This window comes from Geotrypetes seraphini, chromosome 5 (assembly GCF_902459505.1).
Source record: "Geotrypetes seraphini chromosome 5, aGeoSer1.1, whole genome shotgun sequence".
Classification (NCBI taxonomy): Eukaryota; Metazoa; Chordata; class Amphibia; order Gymnophiona; family Dermophiidae; genus Geotrypetes; species Geotrypetes seraphini.
The window spans coordinates 77,671,180-77,684,952 of NC_047088.1; the positions used below are offsets into that span (position 1 = coordinate 77,671,180).

At 45.1% G+C, this 13,773-nt stretch overlaps 1 protein-coding gene across 1 annotated transcript in view; it reads right to left on the reverse strand.

The window, feature by feature from the left end:
* The window catches only part of LOC117360307 (exocyst complex component 1-like), a 123,108-nt gene that overhangs the window by 60,802 nt on the left and 48,533 nt on the right, over positions 1-13,773 (reverse strand). The window contains exon 7 of the mRNA XM_033944004.1: positions 5,711-5,843. Within this exon, the coding sequence (XP_033799895.1) occupies positions 5,711-5,843 (133 nt within the window). The remainder of the gene's footprint in view (positions 1-5,710; positions 5,844-13,773) is intronic.

Genomic DNA, 13,773 nt, shown 5'->3' on the forward strand with positions numbered 1-13,773 from the left:
GGCAAATCTTACCTGACAGCCCTGCAGCAATATTGTTTATAAAAATGTTAAAAAGAACAGAACCTTGAGGCATACCACTGGTAGCATCCCTTTCCTCAGAGCAATCTCCATTGATTACTACCCTCTGTCGCCTTCCACTCAACCGGTTCTTGACTCAGCCCATCACTTTGGGATCTATCCCAAGGGCACTCAGTTTATTTATTAGACATCTGTGTGGAACACTGTCAAAGGCATTACATTATGGGGCTCATTTTCAAAAAAGAAGAACATCCAAAAAGTGGCATAAAGGGGCAGATAGACATTTTTCTCGCCAAACCCTTCCAATTCGCTGGCACTTATGGCAAGATTCCTGCTCCCCTGCTATGACTCAGATCTATGTTGAGCCGAGCAGTGCCATACGTTTGGATTGGTCTCATGGTTTCAAGTCTCGTGATACTTGAAACCATGAGACCAACATGAACTTCTATCACCATGCAGCTCAGACTTGCAGACAGCCGAGTCATTCTGGGGAAGCAGGAAGCCCATTGTTTGTTCTGCAGCTGAAGCCAAGTGAGAGGAAAGAGACTGGGTAAAGCCTGGGGGTGGGGATATGAGAGAGAGCAAATAGACTAAGACAGAGAGAGAGAGAGACTGGCTAGAAGGAAATGACACACTTGTATTTTGCCACTATTTGACAAAGCATATGGCAAAATACAATAGTGCGTGTATTGGCCATCTGAATGTTACAAAATATAAAATGTGGCCCCTGATAGAAAAAAGGTTGGACAAGCCTGCTTTAAAGCAATATAAACCTATGCAGCTCATGAGCATTCAGAAGCAGATAAGTCACATTTTCTGTCATGTCTTTGTATACTGACCCAATGAAAGGTAACCTATGAGGTGTGACAATTAAATTCACAAACACATCCTAGAAAAAGTGCTACATATCTTCATTGCTGAATATCATTATGGTCATGTTTGAAGTACTCCCCTTGGGAAGCTATGCACTGATGCCAGCACCTAGTCCACCCTTCAAAGCAATTTTGGAACTCTTTTTCTGGAATGCCTATCAGAGCTGTCATATTACTCTTGATGTTCTGAATATCAACAAAATGTCTTACTTTCAATATTTCCTTTATCTTCGGATAAAGAGAAACATCATTGGGGGCCAGATCAAGGTGAGTAGGGAGAGTGGTCCAATACAGTTATTTGCTTTCTGGCTAAAAGCTCCCTCGCAGACAGTGCTGTGTGGGCTGGTGCATTGTCGTGATGCAAGAACTAGGGCAGGATTAACCAATAGGCCAAGTAGGCATGTGCCTAGGGCCCGACATGATCAAGGGGGTCCGATAAAGGAGGGCATCAACATTGTTTTTTCCAAACGGCATCGATCTGCAACACGGGCACCCCCCCCCCCCGATCAGCAACGTGGCCCCTCCCATCGACGGAAAGTAAGACAAGCAAGCAACGCGGGTAAGAAAGGCAACGGGAACTGTAATTTTGCAAGCGGTGCTGCTTGCCTAAAGCTTCCCTCTGACGCAGCTTCCTGTTTCCTCCTGGGCTCATGGTGGGGTGGTGCGGGGCAGGGGGCCCAATGTACTTGTGTGCCTAGGGGCCCTCGACGAATTAATCCTGCCCTGGCAAGAACCATGAGTTGTTGGCGATAAGTTCAGGTTGTTTTTGTCTTTTTCATGCAGCCTTTTCAGCACTTCCAAGTAGTAAATTTGGTTAACAGTTTGTCCAGTTGGCACAAATTCATAATGAACAATCCCACTGATATCAAAAAAGGTCAGCAACATCATTTTGATTCTTGATTTGAACTGGCAAACTTTTGGGGCGCGGCGAATTGGCTGACTTCTATTGTGCACTTTGACGCTTTGTTTCAAGGTCATATTGGTACACCCATGTTTCATCAACAGTGATAACACAGCCCAAAACATTGTATTGCCTCTCCAAAAGGTCTTGGCAAACTTCGATTTTCCTTTGCTTTTTGTTCATCGGTGAGCTCCTTAGGGACCATTTTTGCACACACCTTTCTCATGCCAAGATTTTCAGTTACGATTTTCCTGTCTCTCTATCAATATTTACTTGGTCTGCTATGTTTCTCAAAGTCATCTGATGATTTTGAGACACAATTGGACAAATACACGCAATATTTTCGTCAGTTCTGCTCGTTACTGGCTGCCCTGACTTTTCTTCATCAGTGACGCTTTCTCTCCCCTAAGAAAAACATTTATCCCATTTGTACACTGCCGTTTTCTTCTTGGCATTATTACACAAGGTTGGGGAGGCCTCACCGGGGGAGGGGGGCCCTGGCTAATCTCTCCCTCCCCTCCCTCAGTCAGAGTCGGGCACCATGATTAAATTTCCGCTAAGGAAGTTTTTTATTTATGGCCGCAGCATAGTTACAATGCAATAACATTAACCATAATCAACATTTATGTTTATAAATAACATTGAAATAACAATAACTTGTCAAAATACCGTACTTCAACTCATCGTAACTTCTACTAAACTCACCCTCGGGGAAGGGGGTACATCAGCACTGCATATAAGTAGGCACTGCCGTTCAAGCCAATGCTCTACATCACTTGGCCTGAGCCACCGTCCAAGCGCCCGGGCCACGTTGGCTGTACCCCCGATCACCGTCCAAGCGATTGGGGGTAGTGATGGTCCATCTTCTGCTTGCCCCTCCATCCAAGAGGGGTTTCTCATCCATGAGGGGTAGGAGCCCTCACTTTAGAGCGGCAAATCCTATTCCCTTCCCAACTGTTCCCCCTCTCCGCTTGGGTTGGGTTCCCCCCCCCTTTCTTAAGCACTATCCCTGCCACAACTCACGGCAGTGACACCTGACTTGCTGCGAGTTACCCACACCAAATGCCTCATGCTGCGGCCCTTTGCATTAATAAGGTGTCAATCCCATCCTGCATATTACTAATTAAAAGGTCCAAACCTATATCTGACAGGTGTACCCCATCAGGCCGATATAAGCCCGGGCAATCCTCTGTGATAAGTTCATGCCCTCGCGCTGAGTATTGAGGTGGTGCCACTGCAGGATAACCAGGCGGCCCCGCTCCCAGAGCCGGTGCCCAGCTCCTCTATACAGCCTATGGACACTGTACCTCAATGAGTGGTTAGGAAGGTGGATGTGGTTTGTGGGGTTCATACACTCGATGGGGGGGTGCCCCCAAAAATTAAGCAAAAAATATGTAACAGGGAGTTCATAAACATATTTTCCTTGCTGATTAGGGACAATGATGACAGGGGGGCTAATGGGGACAATAGATTGCATTGCTGCCAAGAACGAGAAAGAAAGCACAAGATTAGCAAGTCTATTGCAAATTGGGTGGCAGATTTTCATATCTTTATGTATGTGGTGGTGGAAAAAGAGCCAGGGATGAGTACATACTTAATAAGATATCTAGACACAATCACTAAAGCACACAAGAAGTATCTGGGGTTGGCGTGGTTGAACTATGATATGAAATTTCAGAAATGTATGTCAGAGAACCCAACTATTACGTGGGAGCATTGGGTGGTGGATTTGTGGCAGGATGAGATGATGCCGGGTAGGCCTTATAATCCAGATAGTGAGTCAACCTTTTCTAACAATTATAGCTTGGACCGCAATGTCAATTTTCCGGCCGGCGAGTCACAGTTACACACTTTTACACAAAGGACAGTCCCTATACAGAGCAAAAGGATTTGTAGGCAGTACAATAACGCGCAGTGCGCTGGCAAAATTGCAAATTCAGACATGCATGCTTTCAGTGCGGCGCCCCACACCCGGCATTCCAATGCCAGTTGGGAAGGGACAGGCGTTTCCAGCCAGGAAGCCAACCCAGGGCAAATGACACTCCCCCTAGCACACAACCCAATTACGAACTCAGCTCTACTTCCTTGGCTAACATGGTATCCATTGAGAGAGCAGGCCACAATATTAAGGGTGGGATTTTTGGAAGGTTTCAATATTCCATTAATGCAAGGCATGCCGGGCATGGATCGTTGTCCGAGAAATGCCAAGTCAATCACGCCTCACACCAACATTGCAAGGGACAAAATAAATAAAGAAGTACAGCTAGGGAGTGTGGCCGGTCCATTTACGTCCTTGCCGCTGGGCAGTATGGTCTTCTCTCCTTTGGGAATCGTGCCCAAGAAGGAGCCAGGAAAATTTTGCCTCATACATAACCTCTCGTTTCCGGACGGTGCATCAGTTAACAACCACATCGATCCAGAATAATGCGCAGTTTGCTACTCGTCCATAGACAAAGCCATGGAGATGATTCTCAAGGCTGGGCCTGATGCTCACCTGGCAAAGGCAGACATAGAATCAGCTTTCAGGCTGCTTCCAGTTCACCCAAATTCATTCAGGTTGTTAGGCTTCACATTTGAAGGAGAAATTTATTACGACAAATGCCTTCCCATGGGATGCTCCATTTCCTGTAGATATTTTGAAATGTTTAGCACTTTCGTGCACTGGGTAGTGGAGCAAATACTCAGTTATACAGCGGTAGTACATTATTTGGACGATTTCCTATTCATTGGGAAATCCCATCAACAGTGTAACGAGGCCTTGGGAGTTTATACGCGAGTCGCAGAGCACTTTGGGATACCGCTATTACAAAAGAGTTATAAAAGGTGGATTACACAAGATATCTGGTCATTTTCAGGGAGAGTAAATAGAGTAGGATGTTTCGGGGAGTTAGGAGAGGAAAGAATGAGACTTGTGGTGTTAGGTCTTTTTCAGGGATTTCTTGAACAGTATAGTCTTTATTTTTTTCTGAATGTTTTGTAGTCTGGGGTCGCTATCAGTAGAGTGGAGATTTGGTTGTCTAGTTTTGCTGCTTGAGAGGCTAGAAGGCCATCATATAGTTTTTTCCTTTTTAACTTCTTTGATTGGAGGGTGTGAGTTTTCCTATGCCTGGTTGAGGTGTTTTGGATGAGGCGGTTGTTCAGGTAGGATGGGCTGTCTCCGTTTAAAGTTTTAAATAGTAGACAATAGAATTGAAATTGTATTCTTGCTGGAATTGGAAGCCAGTGTGATTTGAGGTATGCCTCTGTAATGTGGTCGTGTTTCCTCAATGAGTAGATGAGTCTCAGTGCTGTATTTTGAATTGTTTGTAATTGTTTTGTTATTGTTGCAGGGCAGGGGAGATAGAGGATGTTGCAATAGTCTAGTAGACCTAGTATTAGGAATTGTACTATGAGCTAGAATTGTGTTATCTCGAAGAATTTCCGAACTTGTCTTAGGTTTCTCATAACTACAAAAGATTTCTGTATAGTTTCATAAACTTGGACTAACGTGTCCCTGATCTCACCTCCACTCTTGCTAAGTTTAGCAAGAAGTTTAATGTTTGTTCATTGCTCTAATTCAAGTGCCGACATTCTTGCGACAGCACTCAAAAACACGCAACAACAATAATGAACGCCACTCAGCAAGACACCAGCACACGTCGACACAAACACAGCTGTGAGACGCTTATAAACCAAGGTTATAAAACCTTACCAAGTTGTTTGTACAGTGCTGCCAATGTAAGCGCACAGAGGCAAGTTAGCAAACTTAATTGTCAGACCTCGTATTTGTAACTCACTAAGATTTGAGTGTTCCCCAGGACTGATGTGGCATGGTATGGATCACTTGTCAGAGCTCTGATTTAGGAATTACATTCTAAGAGACAGTTCTGATTTACGGTGTGATCTGTGCTGCTGGAAGAATGATGAACCAGTTGCTTACCAGGTTTCAGCTGGGTACTCATGCAACTGTGCAGTGCATCCACAGCAGTAATGCAAGTCCTGAGTGCCTCAGGGCTGGAACAGTCACAAGTATGCAGGGCCTGACAGTTCTCATCACTCAAATCCAATTTATCCTGAAAAAGATCAGTTCTGCTACATTAGATATGAACACTTTTTACCCTCTGAGCACAACTTTTATATATTGGAATATGGTAATTTGCATCTGTAGTGTAATATATGAAAGTTTATTGCCAACATATAGTGAGTCTTTTCTTCAAATTGTACCTGTGGTGATTGTAAATCATAGTTAATTAATAAAATAGAAAAAGGTGTCCTTGATAAAGAGAAATAGTGTATAGTTACACTTTATAGCTGGCAGCTGTGATATATCCTCAGCAGAATAGAATAAATGTTACCTGCTCTGGTCCAGGAGAGCTATAAATAAATAATAAATAATAATTGGTCAAACTGGATTGATCAATTGATCTATTTCTGCCATCACCTATTATGTTATTATATTATATAAATGGTCAAGCTAAAGGAAGAGAAGTCCATGATATTCAGCCATGTAATTGCCCAACTGTTATCTTTACATTGTGGTTAGAAGAAAAGATTGATTCAATTTCTAGTCTGGGATCACAATTAGGCAGAAAGCCTTTCTTGAACTGAGATGTATTAACAAATTCCACTTTGTTTTGGATTGTCTTCTAGCAACCAGAATTATAAAGAGATTATGTACCCTGGTAGATAGGCGAGACATTCTAGACAGCTGGGTTATTTCCCCATGGCCGCATGCTGCAGAAGGAATCCTCTCTGGATTTTTCACTCTGCCTCTGGTGCACACTTCTCCCTCTGTATTCGCGGTTTCGGCACTCGCAATTTCACATATTCGCGATTTTTCGTCGGCTGACTCCACCCCCCCCCCCCCAAATTACATCATGATTAAAGTTCCTTTACTTATGCTGTACAGTAAAAAAAGTTTAGCGTTTACCAATATTCACTCTGCTTCCATGCTTTCTCTTTCCAAATCGAAGTTTCAAAACTTTCACCCTGAAAATCGCTGGTTCATATACTGTATAATTTTATTTTCTGTTATTTATTTTCAAATGGTTGGTTACAGATTTAACTATATAAGTTCCAAGGAGATCCCAATCCATAATATCTTTCATTGTTATACATACCCCTCTTTTCCTACACTTACCGTATTCTACTCCTAATAGCTGTATGCGCCCCGCCCTCTGACCCATCAGAGAAGACATGAATGACACTGAAAAGGGAGGAGTGCTTTGAGGTTCAAACCCCTCATCCCTCTCTCTTTACCCTCGCCCGTCAAAAGCCCTGCAATTATTAGCTGTCTTGGGAAAAAAAAAGCCAGAACAGAGATGGCAGAGGCAGCAGGAACAGCATGAGACTAGGTAAATTTCACCGTCCATTTCCCCAGGAAGAGAAAGATGAGCAGTTTTTTAGCCTGGTCTTACAGTATGTCCTGCTTGTGCCTGTAAAGCGCAGCTGGAACCTGCTCTCCACGCATCCAGTGCCATTGTTACAAGAGCCAGGGATGCACAGCCGGAATGCATGCGGGATCAACAGAGTCTGGCAGGAACAATAGACGGCAGGTCAAGCGCATTGTAGTAGTCTTTTGCAAAAACTATTGTATATGTTATTCGCGGTTTTAATAACAAAAACACTGTCTTTTACAAAAAATTGCGAATAACATATACATTAGTTATTCGTGGTTTTTCCATATTCGCGGCTATAGCCGGAACGCATCCACCGCGAATATGGAGGGAGAAGTGTACTTAACTGTGCAGTTGAGCGTCCCCTACAGTTAGTACCCAAGCACCGAGAAGCATCTAATATACGTGAAGTAGAGGCACCTGTAGCAACGGGAAAAACAAATTGTTCTGCTCAAAGTAACTAGTACTATTAACCACCAACACAGACTTCAAAGGAGCTCAGAAACTACTCCCCAAGAAATGGAACATGTATACAAATTTTTCGCGGTCTTCAAGGGCTAACAGGCATCCAAGAATTCAAGTTTCAAGTTTTATTAAAAATTTGATAAATCGCCTATACAGAGTTTCAAGGCAGTTTACTAAAAAAAAAGTTTTTCACAATGACCCATAGGTAAAGTAAAACAAATAGGACATATAAACCTACCAGTACAATAGGAAAGAAAAAGGAAAGAACTACAGTGTCAAAGAGGAAAGAAACCTAAAAAGGTAAGAACAAAAGGAAGGGTAATTTTAAATTTCTTGGCACTATTAAAAACTTATTAAAGTTGCAAGAATCAGCTTGGAGAAACAAATACTGTATTTTTTTCGCTCTATTAGATGCACCTGACCATAAGACGACCTACAATTAGATGAGGAAAATCCAAGAAAAACATTTTTGAACCCTGTCCCCCCCTGGTGGTCTAGTGGTAGGCAGGGACAGGGCACAGGGCAGGTCTAGTGGCAGGCAGACAGGGCCCCCACCCTGAGGCAGGCAGGACCCCTCACCCCGAGGCAAGCAAGCAGGCAGGAAGGCCCCCTGTACCTTTTTAAAAATCCTGCTGCTGACTCCCAAACTCTCGCAGCAGCGTCAGAGTGGAGCACGAGGCAGGTGCGTGCTTTTGGCATTCCTGCCTGGTCTAGCTATTCATGGAGCGGAGAGGGACCAGGCAGGAACACCAAAAACTCTTGCCTGCCTCGTGCTCCGCTCTGTTGCTGCCGCAAGAGTTTTGGAGTCAGCTGAGGGAAGGGCAGGAGCGCTGAAAGGTCCTGCCATGCAGTACTGGATGGCAGGATTTTAAAAAAATGCTCCACTCTGACGCTGCTGCGAGAGTTCAGGAGTCAGTGGAAAGAAGGGCAGGAGTGCTGAAAGCTCCTGCCATACAGCGCTGGACGGCAGGATTTTTTAAAAGGTATGGGATATAGCTCGAACTCTGAGGTCGACACCAGGGGTGGCCCCATGTGCATGGTTAAGAGAAACATACTTTAGGGTTACATTACGTGCTTATTATACTCGTACACAGTTATATTATAGTGGAGGTCTCCTTACACCATTATGTCATAAATGTGGGATTGGGAGTCATACTTTGGGACATGCATTTTAGACTTGTCCCGTTATTCAAAATTTTTGGAAAAGAATAATATCCTATATGTCAAAAATAATTGGGAGATCTTTACATAGTTTTCCGACCCATTTTGTTTTAGATTTGCCAGAGGCTTTCAGACATTTGCCTAGGGGTCATCGGATGCTGTGTAGGAAGATGAGTTTATTGGCCAAAAAATGTATTTTACAATATTGGACGGTCCCTGACCCCCCCAAAGTTTTGGCATTGGCGAAACCAATTACATCAGTTGGCCATCTGGGAGGCGAGAGATGCTGGAAGGACTGAGAAGCGAAAGTTGATGTTTATGAATATATGGGAACCTTACTTACAAACCTTGCATCCTAAGGGCCGTAGTGCGGTCTTAAGATGGGTTTCATAGAGTGTATTGATGTGTCATAGTGAGGTGAATTATAGTATACCATAGTGAGGTGAATTAGAGAATACCATTGGGGGGGAGGGAGGGTTTTGGGGGGGGAGGTGGAGGGTATTTATGCTTCTTATTTATATTATTTGATGCATTGTTGTTGTACTATACATAATGTGATACTCTTATGTTGTTTTTTGATATTGTATGCATCAATAAAAATTGTTTGAATCTAAAAGTTATGGGGATACAGGGGATTATTCGCTCCATAAGATGCACCCTTATTTCCACCCACTTTTTTTGGGGGGGAAAATGCGTCTTATGGAGCAAAAAATACGGTAGACTGAAAATTGAAAGCAGGCACAGGAAACATAAATAGACTGAAAACTGAAAGCAGGCACAGGAAGGTTAGGGCGAGGAGTCTAGAATGTTTTAGAATGTCCTCAAGCAGATAGACAGGTTAAAATGCGGCAAATCGCCGGGCCCGGATGGGATCCACCCAAGGGTTCTGAAAGAACTAAGACAAGAAATAGCGGGCACAATCCAGCATGTTTGCAACCTATCCTTGAAAACTGGAGAGGTACCAGAGGACTGGAAATTGGCAAATGTCACACCTATCTTCAAGAAGGGATCGAGGGGTGACCCCGGAAACTACAGGCCGGTGAGCCTGACTTCAATTATAGGGAAGATGGTGGAAGCTATGATCAAGGATGGTATTTGCGAGCATATCGAGAGATATGGCCTACTGAGAACAAGCCAGCATGGATTCTGTAAGGGAAGGTCATGCTTAACGAACCTTCTGCACTTCTTTGAGGGAATAAGCAGTCGGGTGGACAATGGGGAACCTATAGACATCATTTACCTTGATTTTCAAAAGGCTTTCGACAAGGTCCCACATGAAAGGCTGCTCAGGAAACTGTGGAACCACGGGGTGGGAGGGGATGTGCACAGATGGATCGAGCACTGGTTGTCGGGTAGACTGCAGAGGGTCGGAGTAAAGGGACAATACTCTGACTGGCGGGGAGTCACGAGCGGTGTGCCACAGGGATCGGTGCTGGGGCCGTTACTCTTCAACATATTTATCAATGACCTGGAAAAAGAGGCAAAGTGCGAGGTTATAAAATTTGCAGACGATACCAAACTGTGCGGCAGAGTTAGGTCTAGGGAGGAGTGTGAGGACCTGCAAAGGGACCTGGACAAGCTGGAAGACTGGGCAAACAAATGGCAAATGCGCTTTAACGTGGAAAAATGCAAGGTCATGCATATAGGTAAAAAGAACCCGCTGTTCAAATACAAATTGGGGGGGGCATTATTGGGAGACAGCAGTCTTGAGAGAGACTTGGGTGTGCTGGTAGATGCATCACTGAAGCCATCTGCACAGTGCGCAGCAGCCTCGAAAAAAGCCAACAGAATGCTGGGCATCATAAAGAGGGGCATAACAACCAGAACGCGGGAAGTCATCATGCCATTGTATAGAGCTATGGTGCGTCCACATCTGGAATACTGCGTTCAATATTGGTCGCCGTACCTCAAGAAGGACATGGCGGTGCTTGAGAGAGTCCAAAGGAGAGCAACGAAACTGGTAAGAGGGCTGGAACACTGCCCATATGCCGAGAGGTTGGATAGGCTGGGGCTCTTCTCTCTGGAAAAAAGGAGGCTCAGGGGAGATATGATAGAGACCTTCAAGATCATGAGGGGCATAGAGAGGGTGGATAGGGACAGATTCTTCAGGCTGAAGGGGTCAACAGGCACGAGGGGGCACTCGGAGAAACTGAAGGGAGATAGGTTCAGAACAAATGCAAGGAAGTTTTTCTTCACCCAAAGGGTCGTGGACACTTGGAATGCGCTACCGGAGGAAGTGATCAGGCAGAGTACGGTACAGGGATTCAAACAAGGATTGGACGGATTCCTGAGGGATAGGGGGATCGTGGGATACTGAGAGAGGTGCTGGGATGTAACACAGGTATAGAAAGCAAACCAAGTAATAAGTATAGAAATCCGACCAGGTCGTGCATGTGCAAGACCGGAGGGTTAGGACTTCGATGGGAAGATAAAACTCAATGGGAAACCAAGGTGGCAAGGGGGCCCCTTCTGGTGTCTCAGACAGGCCGTGACCTGTTCGGGCCGCCGCGGGAGCGGACTGCTGGGCAGGATGGACCGGAGGTCTGACCCAGCGGAGGCACTGCTTATGTTCTTATGTTCTTATGTTCTTATGTTCTTATGTTTTACCTATCTACTGGAAAAGAGTTTACCAGGGTAAGTACATAATCTCTTTTTCCAGTGCAATAGGTGAGACATTCTAGACAGCTGGGGCATACAAAAGCAGTCCCCGAAAAAGGTAGGGTGGGCTTGCTGCGCTGGCTCTTAGGACTGTCTTGCATCTATATCCACTCTATAAAACTTAGCAAACATGTAAAGAGATAACCACATTGCCACCCTGCAAATTTCCTCAGGAGAGACAGATCTAGCTGGTCCACAAATCCAGCTTGTAATGTTTTCCAAAGAATGAAGAAAGGACCATGTCACCAATCATCAAATGTCCTCTGGGGAGAAGGTTCCATGCAGGAAGTGGCCTGGGCCCTAGTCAAATGTTTAACCTCACTAGGACCATCTTATAGGCCAAAATGTAGGCCGTCTCAATAGCCTCCTTGATCGCATTTGCAATTAAAGCTTTAGAGGCCACTTTAGGTTTACTAATATCATAGGCACCCTAGCTGCCATCAGGCAGCCCAGAGAAAATGCCTTAAGCCTAAAGGACTTTTTGCAGTCAATGCCCAGTGGGAATTCTTACAAACCTAAGAATATCTGAAAGAGATCTGCTGGAAGAGTAAGTGATAACAGCACTGATAATCATCTTGCATGTGGATTGATACCATGCACCCCATGCATCTTGCATGTGGATTGATACCATGATGGCTCCAAAGTGACAGGCTGGGTCAGGAACTGGTTAGGTGGAAGACGACAGAGAGTAATGTTGAAGGGCTGTCAGGTAAGATTTGCCTCTTTGCGGATGATACTAAATCTGCAATAGAGTAGAGATCTCACCAGTCTTATATAAGGGCATCAATATCTCCTTTTTCCTACTGGCCATATCTCTCCCTGTGCACCCTAGCATTCTTCTAGTTTTCGCCATCACCTTTTCAACCTGTCTGGCCACCTTAAGATCATCACATACAATCACATCCATCCCGCTCTTCTGTTGTGCACATAAGTTCTTCACCCCCTAAACTGTACCATTCTTTCGGGCTTTTGTAACCCAAATGCATGACCTTGAATTTCTTAGCATTAAATTTTAGCTGCCAAATTTCTGCCATTCTTCAAACTTCGCCAGGTCTTTCTTCATGTTATTCACACCATCTGGCGTGTCTACTCTATTGCAGATTTTGGTATCATCCGCAAAGAGGCAAATCTTATCTGATAGCCCTGCACCAATATCATTTATAAAAATGTTAAAAAGAACAGGCCCAAGAACAGAACCTTTCCTCAGAGCGATCTCCATTGATTACTCTGTCGCCTTCCACTCACCACTCAACCAGTTCTTGACCCAGCCCATCACTTTGGGACCCATCCCGAGAGAACTCCGTCTATTTATTAGACATTTATATGGAACAATGTCAAAGGCATTACACTATGGGGCTCATTTTCAAAAAAGAAGAACATCCAAAAAGTGGCATAAAAGGGCAGATGGACATTTTTCTTGCTAAACCCTTACAATTCAATATTTTCAAAACCTATTCAATAGACTACACTGTTGTCAGTAGTTCGTCTGATTCTGAAGAGGGTTGTTTTGGGTAGGACTAGAGCGGACTTAGGACTTGACATTTTTCATCCAGGGCGCAATGTGGACATCTGGGGTTAGGCCTGTTTTAATAATAAATAAGTGGCAACAAGGTGCCCAAACTGACCAGATGACCATTGGTGGTCACTGATCCCCTCCCAATCCTGAAGATGCTAATGAAACAGTACATATCTTCCTGCATGACAGCTTCAGAAGTAATAGCCAGTCCTAGTAGAGCAGCAAGAAAGTTCCTCAGGTAGCCTAGTGAGTGGTGCACTCAATCACACAGATGGGGACTCAGGCCCTTATCCTACTCTAACTACTACACTTATGGTGGAATATATCAGTGTTTTTCAACCGCTGTTCCGCGGCACACTAGTGTGCCGCGAGATGTTGCCTGGTGTGCCGTACGGTCAGGGCCGCCATCAGGGCAGTACCACCAGTCCTGCATTCAGGGGCCCGGAGCTGACAGGGGGCCCGGGCTCCCCCAGGGTCCTAGGCCACAGTCTAGGGAGAGGGGCGGTCCGCCCCACGTGGACAGGAGAGAGCTGGACGGGGGACCCGCGGAGTTCAATACATCTCGAGCCGCGAGGCTCGTCTTCTGTTCCTGCCTGCCCTGCAGCTAACATATACCGATCGCAAGCGTTCCCCGATGTCAGCGCTGACGTCGGAGGGAGGGCTTAAGCAAAGCCTGCCCTCCGACGTCAGCGCTGACGTCGGAGAATACTTCCGTTCGGCTATTTGTGCGCGGCAGGGCAGGCAGGAAGCAGAAGACAAGCCTCGCGGCTTGAGCTTCGTTTTGCTGAGAAAGTTGCAAAGATGGGC